Genomic DNA, 15764 nt, shown 5'->3' with positions numbered 1-15764 from the left:
TTTCATCCGCGAATGAAAACGCGGTCCAGATAAATCTGTAGTTTGAAATAAAAGTTTGAAATAAAATTTTACAACGTAAAGAAAATTATAGAAAAGAAAAAATGTATGTATTAATTAAGATACGAATTACTACGCGTAAGAAATATTCGTAAATAATAAATAATTATCTTTATGGAAGTGCGCCATTTGACATTTGAAAGATTTTCGAAAAATTCGTGATTAAAAGGGAGAACATTTCTGGCAAAGATTCAAAAATATAAGCCAAGCTTATTTTATACCAATCGTTTGATACGTAATATCAAATAGTAAATAACTACAAATCGGTTCAGTCATTGGCTTATCAACTCAAATATACCATTTGATACGAATGTCAAACGATATCGGTTTAAACTTGGCCATAAATTTACGTTCACATTCTTCTAGTTATATCATTTCTAGTAAATGTACAATTTTTCGAGTAGTTCAATAGAGTCTAAATTTGAAACGCAGTTTCCAAGATAATGTCATATAAAAATTAAAGTTAAGTGCTTTTACGATAAGTAATAATTTTGAGAGATTTATGAGAAAAAATATTTTTTAAATATAGATATACTGTAGAGAATTTTCTAAAAATTATAATAACGTGGCAGGTATGAATCATCTTTATATTATAATAAAATTGAATTAGTAAGTTTATTAAATTATAATAATTAATTATTCTATGAAAAAAAGTATGAATAATAAATTATAAATTATAATATAAGTTATAAATTATAACACAAACTAAAAAATAAATTATAAATTATAATATAATAAATTATGATAAAATAAAATATATAACAAAAATAATAATAAATTAATAATAATAAATATATAATAAAAATAATAATACATAATAAACTGTCACATTTTGAAAAGAAATGCGCGACTAAAATAATGCGAGTAGATCCTAAGTTTGACAAGAATATCGATTAGTTACCGATAGACGGTAATGTCCGAAACTTCTTTACCGACAGTCGATCATTGTCGATCCCCGATGACAGCGCGCTCTATAATATGATTATTCGAACAGCCTTGAGCCACCTCGAGCTAAGCATACCTGCCATACGGAAGGTCGATCACCTTCTCTAGCCTCGCCGATCGAAGCATTCCAAAACATTCGTCTCAGAGTTTGCTAATTGCAAGGTTCGCGGGACGAGTGAGGCAACGTTCCTAGATGTTTGGAAAGCCCGATCTGTCCACGACGCCTCCATCAAGCTTCACGTACATCAGACTCGACATAATCTACGAATGATCGGGAACGGTGGGTGTACCTGTTGGAGGACACTGTTGGAGGAGGTTCCGAGTGACAGTCGTCTGGCAGTGGCGAGATTCGCATGATCGCGGAGAGGATGCACGCTGCAGGGTAACCCTTAGATAAACAAAGTATGGAGTCGGGGAATCGCCGGACGCTCCTCGGCAAAGGCGGTGAACGCGCGCGCTTCCCCGGGGATCCCTCCTGACGCAACACCCGAGTCCACGAGCGCCCAGAAATCGAGATGCACCAGAACAGACGTAAGAAGAAGCGAGTGAACTACGGTGTCAGGGCGGTCGAGGTGATCCGCGGCGCGAAGGGCTTCGGCTTCACGATCTCGGGTCAGCAGCCATGCATCCTGAGCTGCATCGTGCAGGGCAGCCCGGCCGAGAGCGCCGGTCTGCGGGCCGGCGACTACCTGGTGGCCGTGAACGGCCACAACGTCAGCAAGGTGCCACACGACGACGTGGTGCAGCTGATCGGGAACTCCAAGGGAGTGCTGCGGCTGCAGATCGCCGAGAACTATTACTCTGACTCGGATGAGGAAGGTCTGGCCACCGTAAGATCCAAGCCCAAGTACGCCCACAAGCCACGGGTTGCTAACGCAAGTGCCTTACAGCTGCAATGTAGAGCGGCGAAAGTAGTTAGGGATCTGCAGAGCGGAGCTATGTTTCACGCGTCGCTCGGCAATCTGGCATCTGATAGTAAAGATCAGTACAATTATTCCGTCCTGCATTATCGTTGGAACATGACGAGTCCGCTTCCACCGCCTCCGCCTCCAGTGTCTCATAAGCGTGACACTGAAAAGATTGTGCATAGAACAGTTGTGGGTTATCTTGGGACTATCGATATACCAAATCAGTTGCATCCGTCTTGTATGATGCAGGTATGTTCTTTAAATATATATTTTATAGCCTTTAATTTATAATTTATCAATTTATATTTGTATTTAATTATTTATCAATTTAATTGAATAATCCAATGCTATAATATACTATATTTTATTATCGTTGCAGGTTTTGAGAAAATGCATCAAAAGGCTGAAAGCAGAGAAGCGGAATCCAACCACTGTTCTTCTCACTATTCACGTTGCCAATATTAAACTCACCAATTCGGAAAATCGCGTCATTGCCGAATATCCCTCGTATCGAATAATATTTTGTAATTCCTTTTCCGAGCAAGACAAGCAATATTTTGGAATACTAACAAAATCCATGAAGAACACGGACGACATTGTTTCAAACTCGTGTCACGTTTTCACTATTTATTATAAATTGATTGATCATGAAGTGCATTCCAGTGCGTGTAACGTGTTTGGATTTACGTGTACAAAATCATCAGAGCTAAATGTTTGTCAAGAATTTCCTGACAGTTGTACAGGTCTTATCGGTGCCATACAGACATTGTATATATCTGATTGCACGAATGGAGAGAATCCATACAATGAAGCACGCATACGATTGGACGCCGCTTCTCCTCAACCGAGTAACGTTAGCACGTCGACTGCTCATTCAAGCAATAGTGATTCCGGAATTGGTTTTAAAGACGATTATGGCAGTTGTTCGGGTCAAAACACGGCAAACGACTGCGAACGAAGAAGGCAGCATCCTTCCAATGTGCAATATAAGGTATACTTTGTGTTGATTACATTCTTTTACATGAGAAAGAGGCAAATATAGAAATAGCATAAATCTATCGAGACAAACCATTTTGAAATTTTTCAAATACTTGTGTTAAAAACTCTTTCAATAATTTATAGAAATATAATTATACTTTGTTTTTTCATATTTCTTAATTTATTTAGCATTATTTGAAATAAACAATATTTTAAATACACAAGCTATTAAGACTGATCACTTTACTCTACAACACATGATATTCTATGATTTATATTTTAACTCACAGACAACTCTCATTTCCAGAATATAAATGCGCAATCGTCTAGAGAATCTGCCAGTGAGGTTGCTGAGCACCGATTGACAGTTCGTGCGATTTCGGAAACCAAATGGAATAAGGAACCAAAATTCATCGATTTTTCTAAAGGTAACTTGATATTGTACTTTAAAACTGTTGCAATATATCTCTCTCTTATTTTGAGTTGTTTTTCTTTTTCACTTTTTTTCTTTTAAGGTTTTCCTAGATAATATATTTATTTATTTATTTATTTATTTGATTTATGAATGAGATAAAATATTGAGAATAGAACCTAGATCTTTTATTGAACGATTGCTCTAAATTACTCAGGCTTTATTTTTAGGCCGTTAAATAAATGCGAACTGCAAAAGAAATGGTGGGGAAACTTACGAAATGTGCTTTTCACAGGGATGCGACACGTGACGGGGAGTGGGGAGGGCACGACCACCACCTGCGCCGGAACATCTGCCCCTGTTATGGCAGCCCATAACGCATTGGCCAGTACGTCCGTTGGATCCCTCGCGTCCGTTTGTACCACGGCGTTGCTCGATGGTATCGAGGACGCTGCGGAATCGTCTAAAACGGCATCGACGGCAAAATTAAAACGTCTCATGGATACTACGAACAAACTCAGCCCGAAAGTGTATTGCGGCCAGGTCACCAAATCGCTAGTGCACAGCTTGGAAGACATCAATTCTAGCATGGAGTACGCGCGACCGCCCTTTTGTCATTCATATTCCGGCAAATCTGACAAACCTCGTCCATGGGGAAGCCTGCAGGAGATACGAAATTTCGGGAACAGCGTCTCGGACAATTGCATAGTGAGTTCTTTTTTTAATTAATTTTTTTTTAGATCTTAAGAGAGTCTCTTATTTACTTTTGTCAGTTCACGTAAATTTGATATAGGGTAATATATGATAATTTTGATAGATTTGCAAATTTTTGGCATAATTATTCAGGCCTTTTATGGCTGCAATTAATGAATCTGCATTATTTAAAATATTTTCGCAAATAACATAATACAGATTTTTCACAGAATTTTTCAATTCAGTTTTCACGTGTGTCGGATAAATAAAAAACAAGAAATATTTTCATGATTAAATACTTGGGCACTTTTGAAAAAAAACGAAAGAATTTATTTATTCATGTTTTACTTTTAAATCTTACAATTTATTATAAAATTTATTATAATTATTTATATTGTTTTTTCGCCCAAGAACAAAGTCTTCGATGTTGTAGTTTTATTGCCAAATATTCTTGCTTTTAGAAAAGGGAATTTTTTTTTAAATGATACATATCTCTATAGTTATTTTAATATATCGTTACACGTTTTATGTAAATTATCAAAACGATGTTGTATTTTTTCATCGATTAGCGAAACGCAAGCGATTGGCCAATCGTATATTTTTTCTCTCTGGTTTTTACAAATTTCAATTCTTACACTATCAAAATCTGTGCATCAGAAACGATTAATGTTTCGGATGTCGGATTTGTCGTCGCTTCTGAATGATTTCCGGTTCCTCTCGTATACTCGTTATTCAAGCTGCGTCATCGCATTTCCTGCTTCTGATTTGCGCTCGTAGCCTGACACACAGGCAAGGAAGGGTTAAGCGAAAACAAAACAATCAGAAAATCAGGTCTGCGCGAACCAGATTCCCGCGTTTTAATTACGACACAAACGCGCTCGCAAACTTTACTTTATTTGGTATCTATTACTTTTCTAGGAGAATGTACATACAGGGATTATAACAGACATGTGGTGCAATCGATTCTGTCATCGAATCATCAGATTCGTGCAATGAAAAAATTCAAGAATTGTATGGAATATTTATCGATGATGCTGCACTTTTCTTCTCGTCTGCGAGCTTTTCAACAACAAATTTCAAGCAAACATATGTCGTAGGAAAAATTAATTGAAATTAATGAGAAGTTAACCGATCTGTTTGAACATTACATTGAATTTTTATTGCGGTTTAAAGTTACATTTTTTTCATATTTAATTTATAATTGGAAAATAAAATCAGAAACTAAAAATTTGCGATAATTTGTTCTAATGTTTGATGATTTCGAAAAATTAGCTTTAATTAAGATTATCTGGAAAGCACGCAGCAACGAGCTACAAAACATTATCATTCTTAGATTTGTAATGATACAATTTAATGTAATTTGATTAAATTAGAGTGAAACTCTCGCTTAAATCTTTCGCTGGCACAGAGTTGAAAATAGCTTCCAACAATTACGTTGCGAACGTTGTACCTAAAGTAACATTAAAAAGAATGCTCGTGAGGTTGATGCACCACGTATACGTTTAGGTGCATGAATAGATTTTATGATAATAGGCGCAGGGTCGGTTACATAAAGCATAATTATACCTTGTTGTTAAAATTTGCCATCTTTTTTCTATTATATCCATCACAGGCAATTCTTTTTAAATGTGTTGTATTAATATAATACAACAGAAGGATTGAAATTATTTGTCATTATTTTATTGAATTACTTAATTTTTACGTAACCGAATTTCTCATGAATGGCTCATATAAAATTAATTATGCTAATTTATAACATCACACATCAACATTCATTTATTAATACATCATAAAAGTATATTGCTTTGTTATACACATATTACTCAAAAAGATGTTTTGCTGATAGACTTTTAGCAATCAAAACAATTTAATTTTTGTAAATTTTGTTAAAACATGTAGAATTTATAGCAGCAAATTTGAGTAATATCTTGGTAAATTTAAGTCTCATTGTCAAATATTATTTATTATATTAGATAAAAAAGATGAGTTTTCATAGTACAACGAACAATTTTTGTGAGAAACAATTTTTCTGTGCACAAGTAAATTTTATAACAAGTATGATTAACATAGATGCCACTTTTTTTTAATTTCACTAACAGTTCAGATATAAATTATATCTTTGTCATTTAAATTGATTAAGTGCAAAACATATGCAATATCATAGTATTTGCTAATCATTTATTTATCTCATTAATCTTTCACACCTAGAAAATTATTGCTACAATTGCAAGACTATTTTTTTTATCGATTCTCAACCTTTAATTTATATTCCTTAAGTCTACAATTCGCTTAAAACCACCCAACACTCCACTTTTACATCAACGAATCCTTGCATCCGACCCTGCATAGATGTTAAAAGGAGGTTGAGAGAAGAACTCTGGGGAGACAGAGAGGGAAAGGCCCTGTGGTAGTGGTAGCGGTGAGAGCGGAAGAGACGAGGGGGACGAGAGGGGGGTCGGGACGATGAGAATGAATCAGTCGAGAGCGACGGCGAGGGAGGGGGAGGGAGGGAAGTCGGGCCTTGTTCGAGCATCCATAAAGTAGTTGCGTAGCATCGTCGGGACGAACACGGTAGCAGTAACCGTGCGACGTGCGGTGCGTGTGGTTGCTACCATGTCCCCGATGATCGCGTCGCTTGAGACTCGTCGTCGTCGTCGCCGTCCTCGTCACTGTCATCAGCAGCAACAACAGCTCGCAGTCGCGTCACGTCACGTCGTCTGTCACGTCGCGTTGGGCGGAGCCCTCGTTATTGCACAAGCGAATTGCCCGTTTTAGCTCTCTCGTTTAGCGTCTCGCTCTCTTTATCTATTCGCCAAGATCGTTATCGTCACCCGGACCGAGTCTTGATTCGGGTTGATAAATGTCATCGCCGCTGCAGGCTTCCGCGAAGACGCGCGACCTGCGAGCGTGACATGGAAGCGCAGGCGAAATCGGTACGTAAAAAAAATAAAGGAGAAAAAGACGGGGATGTTCGCGTCGCCTCTGATGCCGCCGATATTTTCAATGACTCATTGTTCGAGTTTTGGGGCAGATTCGTACTCGGGGAAAGCGTCATCTGCTCGCAGTGTTAATTATCTTAAATTGACTCTGGAAGAGAAGGGTGCACGAGTAAAAATTGCATTTGAGATAAATGCATTCTGTTTTTACCAAGATACTTGAAGCAATTTTTACGCACGTTAACAAAAAAAAAATGAGCTCCATCGTGCGCAGGATGTCCTTCTATCACATTAAATTTGATATCCTGTATCAGATGATTAAGGTAATAAAGTGAGCAGAGGAGAGATCGATGTAAATCAACATCGAGCCTGCATCTCGATTTATATTTAAATAACGGGATAAAATTCCGCGGGATAAAATCATCGACTGTAGAGAGTGCGATGATTGCTCCCCTCTAATTAAGCCTTGATTAAGAGCTGGTTTGCCAATCATTTACTATAACGCTCTTTTTTTCCAACGATGAATGAATGCGCTGACGCGAGACGTTTCCTTAATTATTGGCAATGACGAGGTTTCGGCTCGTGAGCTCATAATACGACGAATCATGTTTGCCTTCGTTTAAGTCGCATTCTTCAGATGCGCGAACCTCTTTACTTTTCTCTCGTCGAGTTGACGGAAATACTGCTCTCTCACGCACAATTATTACTATCTAGTCTAAAAATCAATATGTATCTCGATGTTATTTAATTAGTCTTGCAGTTACGTGATAATATCAATTGAAAGAAAAATCGTACGTGGGAAGTGGAGAATGCACATTAGTCTTGGATATGAGAAGATATGGGGATGGGAAAACGGAACATACGAAGCAAGAAAGCGTTTTCTCATAACGCGCACCTGTTGCTTGCTGCTCGGCAGGTGTTGAATTGTGTTTGCAGATTCCAATTCGGAATGCGCGAGAAATAGAAAAAAATATCGAGATTGTTTCTTTTGTTCAAATTCGTCGACAAAATGCGGAATTGCATTATAACAGAGATCAATGTTGCATAATAATGTAATTGATTAGGATAAGAAATACAAAAGTTTCCCAATACGTTATTTATTTTGTAGCGATTTGTACGTTTATCTTATTTCATTATCTCTTCCTGTAATTTGATAATATTTTATGAGAGATTAATTTTTTAGAAATGTGTAATTTTTTTTTTACTAGCAATAAGCTGAAAAAATAATAAAAATTTTACTTAATTCATTGAATTTATTAAATTTTTTATTAATTAAGTTATAGATTAAATTTTTATTAGTAAGATTAAGGTTTAAGATAAAATCATACAAAATTTCAATTTGTCTATAATAAATTTGTACATTGATCTGGCTATATTATCTCAAAGAAACTTTTCCATTATTTGATAGTATTTTGGAAAAAATTTAATTTATTTTATTTTGGAGAAGAATTTAATATTAAACTTATATTAAGCTGAAAAAATGATAGAAATCGTATGTAATTTATTGAATTTTTAGTATTAAGTATTTTATTAGTTTAGTTACAGATTAAATTTTTATTAATATGACTAAATTTAAAGATATATAAAATGATATAAAATTTTATAACTCTATAAAAATATATTTATAGAAACAGTATTTTTATACGATTAAATTTATTTCTGAGAATTTCATTTCATTAATTAAATTTATTGCATTGATTTGTTCCAGTACGGTAGTACAGAATCCTGTGACAAGAATAATGACTGCAAAGGAGTACACACGTGGGCAAATGGATTTGAAAAGTTGCTGGAAGATCCAAAAGGCTTGCAAACATTTGCTGTAAGTGCCCAATTATCTCCAGTGAATATTTTATGTGTATTATATATATATATATATATATATATATATATATATATAATACACATAAAATATTCACTGGAGATAATTTATATATATATTTATGTGTGTATTTTAATCTAAATATATTTATCTTTATACTAAATTATTATTACTAAATAATCTATTTCTAAATTAACTATTACTAAATTATCTGTATACTAATGAAATTGTTTTTGGTTTTATTCAAGGAGTTTCTCAAGAAGGAGTTTAGTCATGAAAACATATATTTTTGGGCTGCTTGTGAGAGATATAAAGATACTAAAGACACTGGTATGCGCCGTCGATTAGCCTGTCAGATATATCAGCGTCATTTATCGAATACAGCTGCCGAGCCAGTAAATGTTGATAGTCATGCATCAGGACAAATTACCCAAGAATTGCTCGATGAAGCACCCGCGGATTTATTTCTGCAGGTATATATTCCAATCACCCATTCAGTTATTTTACATCTTTTATAAAAGGAGAACGGAAAATGTAAAACATAATCATTGCTATTTCTGTTAAAAACGTATTAAATATTATAACTTTCTCTCTTTTTTGCTACAATGATTACACGTATATATTAGCTTTGGAGCATTTAATTATTCTAACAAAAAGTTAATTATTAAGTATTATATCGCCACATCTCACATGCAATTACTTCTTTATATTTATCTCTCAATTATATGCAATGATATGTGAATGTATATTTTATTATTGTATATAATTGAATTTATAAATATAATAACTATATCTTAATTAACATATTATTGTCTCAGGCTCAGAAACAAGTATTCAACCTAATGAAGTTCGACAGTTACCCAAGATTCTTGCGATCAGAACTTTATCGTGCCTGTTTGGAAGCAGGGAATACGATAGTTGACACAGAAGACTGTGATCTACATCTTACAAATTCACCCAGTGTAAAATTGAAAAAGAGTCACTCCGATGCAGAGGATCGTTGTCGGAAATCGATTCTTCCTTGGAGTAGAAAAAACAGGTGAATTATTTGAAATAGAATATCTGTATTGAACAAAAAACCACATACTTTACCTGCACAACACATTTAATTTATTTTACTATATTTTTAGGTCTAAATCGAAAGACCGTGGTGAAACCGAGTACAACAAAGTCCCTAGTCGAAATGAGACTATATATAAAAGTTTTACAACCATCAAGAGAGACACGGAAGGTAACAATAATGAAGATAGTGTATCGATCTCCAGCAGTCGGTCATCATTAGCATCTTGGGATTTGGCATTACGGCAGTCGTTTAACAAACATGTAAGTATTCCATTGTAACTAATGAACTAATGTAGCATCCCAATAATTATATTTTTAATGAATATGAAATGATTTGCATATGTTGATGAAATTGTTACTTTATATATATAACTACTCTGATTGTAAAAATTCAAATTATTAATTCGGATTGTAGATGCTAATATTTGAAGGAAATTTAAGTACTCAAACATAACTGTTTTGGTGAATTCTCTTAGTTGTTGTACAAGTTATATGGTAAATTCCTTATACAAGTTATCTGGTACATTAGTTTTATTAGTATTTTAGTTGTATTATGAGTTATTAAAATGAGTGTTGTGTGTAAATTTATTTTTAGTAGAGAATGTGCATTTAATAATTTATGTTTTGTGATTATTATTATCGTTATATAATAATGAGATGGAAGAGAATATATATAGTATGTTATGCATTAATTTCTCCACCAATCAAGATATATAACTATTATAGATTTATGTTGCTATAATTTTTTTTATTATATACTTTCATTTAGATTATTCTAGATGTACTGCATAAGCATTTAATAACAAGTTTGTTAAGAAGATTAAATAAAAAAGGTCTAACATCAAAATGTGAAAGTTATAATAAGTAACTCTTAAAATTTCATAGTATATAATGTTCTAAACAATAATCCTATATTTCTATAAATTCTGATGTACAAGTTGAGAGTGCTTTCCATTCAAAATAGTTTTCACTTTAGATATTTTGGATTTTTTAACGCGACAAAATAAATTGGACGTTGAAAGATTGCGTGATATAGATCATGTATTGCGAAACAATATTGGGCTTTTTTTGTATCAAATTCGCGTAGATTTTGAGATGCATGTGCGTAAATGCACATGCGTAAGCAAATATGTGTGTTCACTTGTAGTCTCTATCCTCTTGCGATGGTCAAACAAACGAAAAAAGAGATGCTCGCAGCAAATGTACGGGGTTGTGTCGAGTAATATTGCCTGATGGTTCCACTACGGTAGTGACAACTAGCCAAACCGAGAGCATTAAAGACGTGGTTACTCGCCTCCTTGATAAGCGAGCCCTACGATATTCTAATTATGACGTTCTGATATTAGCAACAGATGAGGTTTGTGTTGCCTTCTATTTAATCGCAAGTTTCGAAAAATGCACTTACCTAATGCATATATTCTTATTTTTTATATTTGCAATGTTTATAATGCACATATGTAGTTTGTTTGTGCTTTTTAATGTTAGTTTGCACAAGTTAAATATCGAATGCGTAATGCATGTATCTTTCTTATTTCGTTCATATCATGTAATTTGGTGGGGGAAGAAACAAAAATTTTATATATATAGTTTTGTATCACGTTGCATGCGCATTTAAATCAAGAAAAAATATAATACTTGATATATTTACATACATCACAATTCACATACATCAGAATTCACATTTTTAATTCACATTTTTAGTCATCATTTTTTTAATCGTTGCATTATTGATGAATTATTTGCAATGAATATATTATATTTCTCTTGTTTGCAGATGGTAGACACGAAATGTTTTTCATCAGTATTAGCAGGCCAAGAGGTAGAGGTTGTTCTTACAAAAGTTCTGAAGGTAGAATTGCCCTCGCGAAGAATAATAAGTGTTATCGCTCACAAGGGTAAAACTCTAAAAGAAGTGTTGAGGCCTCTTCTAAATAAATATGGCTTCAATCTAGATTTAATTAGTATTTGGAGTGAAGGTCATTGCGTTCCTATGGATATTATGGCTATCAATGCCCCTACGCGCCTTATTGTAGTGGCAAATGAAGAAGGTTAGTATATTTAATAAAGACTAATTATTACATATTAATAATTATTATTTAATAATTAATAAACATATTAATTTATATACATATATATAAAATTTCCCTTTGAAAACAACTTTTGTGTCAGCAAATATTACACATATTATTAAATAATACACATATTAAATATACTTATTAAATATATTAAGTAATAAGGAGAATGATTTAAATTACAATAACGTACGTTTTTTGTTATTATAATGTGTTTTTTAATAAACTAATACTGAAAAAAGAAAGAAGTGTTGTTGCTTCTCTGCGCTCCAACTACCGCGCGTTGGCTCTTATGCCATTTTCTTTTTAATTTTTTAATTTTTTAAATTACAATATATACTTTAAATTATAATTTGTTGCAATAACAAATGAAATAATAAAATAAATAAATGAAATAATGAAATAATAAAATGATAATTTAAGTATTAATTTAAATATTGTTATTCTTACAGATTTTCAACGGGAGTTACATACTGCAAAGTATTTGGATGAAGTACCACACGTACAACCAACTCTGGATGAAATCACTAATAAAGTGTTTGAAGAGTTATTAGTTGGGAAAAGTAGAAATAAATATCAGTATAGCGAAGGGTCGTGTAAGGTAAGTAAAACAGTGTCTGAAGTAAAAAATATGCGATTTTCTGTTATGTAACAGTTTATTTTCAATGTCACTTGATATTCTTTATATTTCATTATAGTCTGATGACCAACGCTCCGAAGGATCTTCCATATTGTCTAGTAAATTCTTTCTTCGAGATTCGACAATACACGGAAAAAAGAAGGTAAATTTATATTTTCAAAATAAAAATTTAAATATAAGGTGTACACAAGTGTAACTTATATATTCCTGGTTTTTCATGACTAAGGCAAAATCTAAATACTGCAATACAACTGACAAAGGTAATACAAATGATTGTGTACATGAAGGAGCACCTGTTAAATCCCATCCTCCGCTTATCGCAAAGTGGCGTAATGGCGTAAAATTGCAACTTCCAGGCAGATTCGACGGAGACGGTGAGATAATAATCTTACTTTTATATATCTCTTATAGAAGAAAAATGATTATATAATTTCAAAGATTTTAACAAATAAATATACATAATTATAAAAAGAAAAATATTTATAGTATCAAAAATTACACTACTTATATAAATGAAATATCAAAATGTCGAAAGATAAAATTTTTTGTTTATTAAAAAAGTTAAGGTGACAGTTTTACTTTAATTGTAACTGTTTTTCTCATTACAGATTTATATGAAGGATTAAAAAGAGCGCAACGATCGAGATTAGAAGACCAGAGAGGAACGGAAATTAATTTCGAACTACCGGATTTTTTAAAGGTACAGTTATATGTGCATTTTATATATATGTATGATATTTAATATATACTCTAACTCATTGGAATTTAATAGAGCAGTACAGAAGTTATGTGTGTACATAAGCTCTTACAATCTCTATATCATTATATGCGTTTCGACTCTTAAAGCTATGAAATTACTGATCAGAATAAGGAGAATGGGAAACCGTCGGATTCTAACAAGATGCGAAGGACTCGAGTGGTGTCGGCCAATTGCGAGGGCACTACAAAGTTTTACGATTCTAGCGAGGATAAGCAAAGTAGTTGTAGTGGATACGACTACCCAGCGCACGTAACGAACGGAGTTTTGAACGAACGATTCTCAGCCTTGGTTACGGAACCTTTGAATAAGTGCCTCGACAGTTCATTCACTCTAGATGGCGATAGAACATTGGTGGATGCAGATCAGACAATCATTGAAAATTGTACCAATTCTCAATCGAAAACTTCGTGCTCGGAGAGCTACGGTACCGACATGTCTCGCACAAAACTATCGAAACCTCCACCCTTACCGCCGAAACCTAAAAATCTCGTCGTGAATGTGAAAAGCGGATATGTTATGTCTCCTAAAACTCTGCAAAGGCCTAATCATGTGATCGAATGAAGCAATCTGAATCCTGTAAAGAGAAGAATATTTTTTAATTAACGTAATGTTTAGTGTACATCGTTTTTTATGTGATGCCACGATTTCGAATACGACATGGTAAGAGACCTGAATAATATCTCTATTATGTTTATGAATTATTAGAAAAGTTGATTCTCCACATCAAAGTTTACTAGTGTGGGGATCAAAAATGTAGGGCTATTATTAAGTAATCGCATTCTTCTATTTTATACATTTTCCTATCATACATTCGCATTCCACGATTTAAATTTTATCGCGAAAACTTTCTGCCCTATATACCTTGATCCTACTAGAACGCTACCATACATAAATTTTATATGTATTATTTGTAATAACATGTGTTGATCTTTTAAAGACTTTTTATCCTTTTATTTTATATATTCTTATATATCGTATTCATTTTATTCATATTGCGTTCAGTATCCGATTTTGCATTTCATATTTCATTAATTTTGATTTTGATAAAAATAAATGATTATATTTTTGTTGTACATAACATTTATATATTGATAGTAATGATATACTGTGTTAAATGAATACGATATAGCGTTCTAGAGTAATAAATTAGATAGTAAAACATACACGATATATATTTTATATTCCAAGAATTTTTACCATGAAATTGTTTCTCTTGATCAAAAAAAAAAACAAGGAAAGTCCAAGTGATGATAATTTATGCGCTTATTAGATAAATATATAAGAACAAATAATAAAAAGAAATACATTCCAGAGGAGCGTAGTAGAATAGAAAAAAGAAAACGATCTGTTTTATATTTCGAGTAATTTTATTAATTAGATGTGTTTTTGAAAACATTTACGCCCTGTAGAATACAGTGAAGCATTTTGAATAATATTGAAATTTATTGTATAAATTATTAGGGACTCTATATTTATTTGAGCATTGATGTGCGCTGGGAAGAGCTTTTAAAGCTTTAGCGATATAAAAATGTTTGAAAAGTTAAAAATTGATGTGATGTCAACTTCTTGAAATAGTTCTGCTGTATCCTACAGTAATTTTGACAATTGTATTTTACGCATTTGGACAAAAATGTGCGTATATTATTTTACAACAATGAAAATATTCATTGTCGAGGGAATTATGTAAAGCAAATTTATTATATGTATCGTACTGATGGGACATGAGACTCGTGACACGTACTAATATATTGAATGTATTATTTGACTACCTGAGAGAATTTTAGACAAACTAATAAATTTTCTAAATTTTATAGAAAAGTCTCCTTTTCTTGTATTTTGACTGTAAGTAATTGCGTCGTCCTTAATCCATTTACTATTCAATGTAGCAAAAAGCAATCTTCCTTATATCATCCTTTACATTTTCCTCTGAGAATGAATATAATAGATTTTAGTTTTTATACACGATTTATTGAAGAATATAAAATTATATAAAAATGTTTTAGAGCAAGAGCAATACCAATATAAATTATAATAAACATTTTTGGCCAAATTGCATCAGAATAAAAGTTTTCAATCTTTTGCATTTAATTATTATTAATTAAATTATATATAGAATTTTTCTAGAAACAAGAATTAATTCTGGATTATTCCTAGATGAAAAGTACTCAGGTAAATGCAAACACTATTACATAACTACATATGTTGATTATATGATATTTCAATTATGAAAATTTTTAGTAGGTATTTAAAAAATGTATAAAATATTTTATTTTATCTTTTTATTTCGGATATTTTATTTTATTTATTTCTTTATAATCGTGGATTCCTTAGGATATCATTTAATATATATGCTAAAAATTTATATATATTTTAAATATAAAAAGATTTGAATATGTATTTTAAAAAACATAATGCAAAATATTTTTTTTATTTCATATCTTTATAATCACAGATTTATTTATAATACATAATAATTTATACA

General features: G+C 32.6%; 1 protein-coding gene across 3 annotated transcripts; it reads left to right on the top strand.

Annotated features, from left to right (window-relative positions):
- Positions 1-1058: 1058 nt before the first annotated feature.
- On the top strand, positions 1059-15100 carry Loco (regulator of G protein signaling family member locomotion defects). Of its 3 annotated transcripts, none has more exons than XM_083084870.1 (15): positions 1059-2159; positions 2290-2901; positions 3196-3316; positions 3596-4008; positions 8638-8748; positions 8997-9221; positions 9567-9787; positions 9879-10071; positions 10958-11167; positions 11585-11858; positions 12335-12483; positions 12581-12664; positions 12749-12896; positions 13131-13222; positions 13369-13485. In XM_083084870.1, the coding sequence occupies exons 1-15, from the start codon at positions 1518-1520 to the stop codon at positions 13372-13374; spliced, it is 3501 nt and encodes a 1166-aa protein (XP_082940996.1). In that variant the 5' UTR covers positions 1059-1517; the 3' UTR covers positions 13375-13485. The 3 variants fall into 3 exon arrangements, with proteins under 3 accessions (XP_082940996.1, XP_082940995.1, XP_082940994.1); XM_083084868.1 differs by having other exon boundaries at positions 1061-2159; positions 13388-15100; XM_083084869.1 differs by lacking the exon at positions 10958-11167 and having other exon boundaries at positions 1060-2159; positions 13388-15100.
- The last annotated feature ends 664 nt before the right edge of the window (positions 15101-15764 follow it).

This window comes from Camponotus vicinus, unplaced genomic scaffold, assembly GCF_025532165.1.
Source record: "Camponotus vicinus isolate PSW18456_S1 unplaced genomic scaffold, iyCamVici1.0 SCAF_12, whole genome shotgun sequence".
NCBI classification, from domain to species: Eukaryota; Metazoa; Arthropoda; class Insecta; order Hymenoptera; family Formicidae; genus Camponotus; species Camponotus vicinus.
The sequence above is the reverse complement of the archived record's forward strand: the minus strand, read 5'-3'. Positions and strand labels throughout refer to the sequence as shown.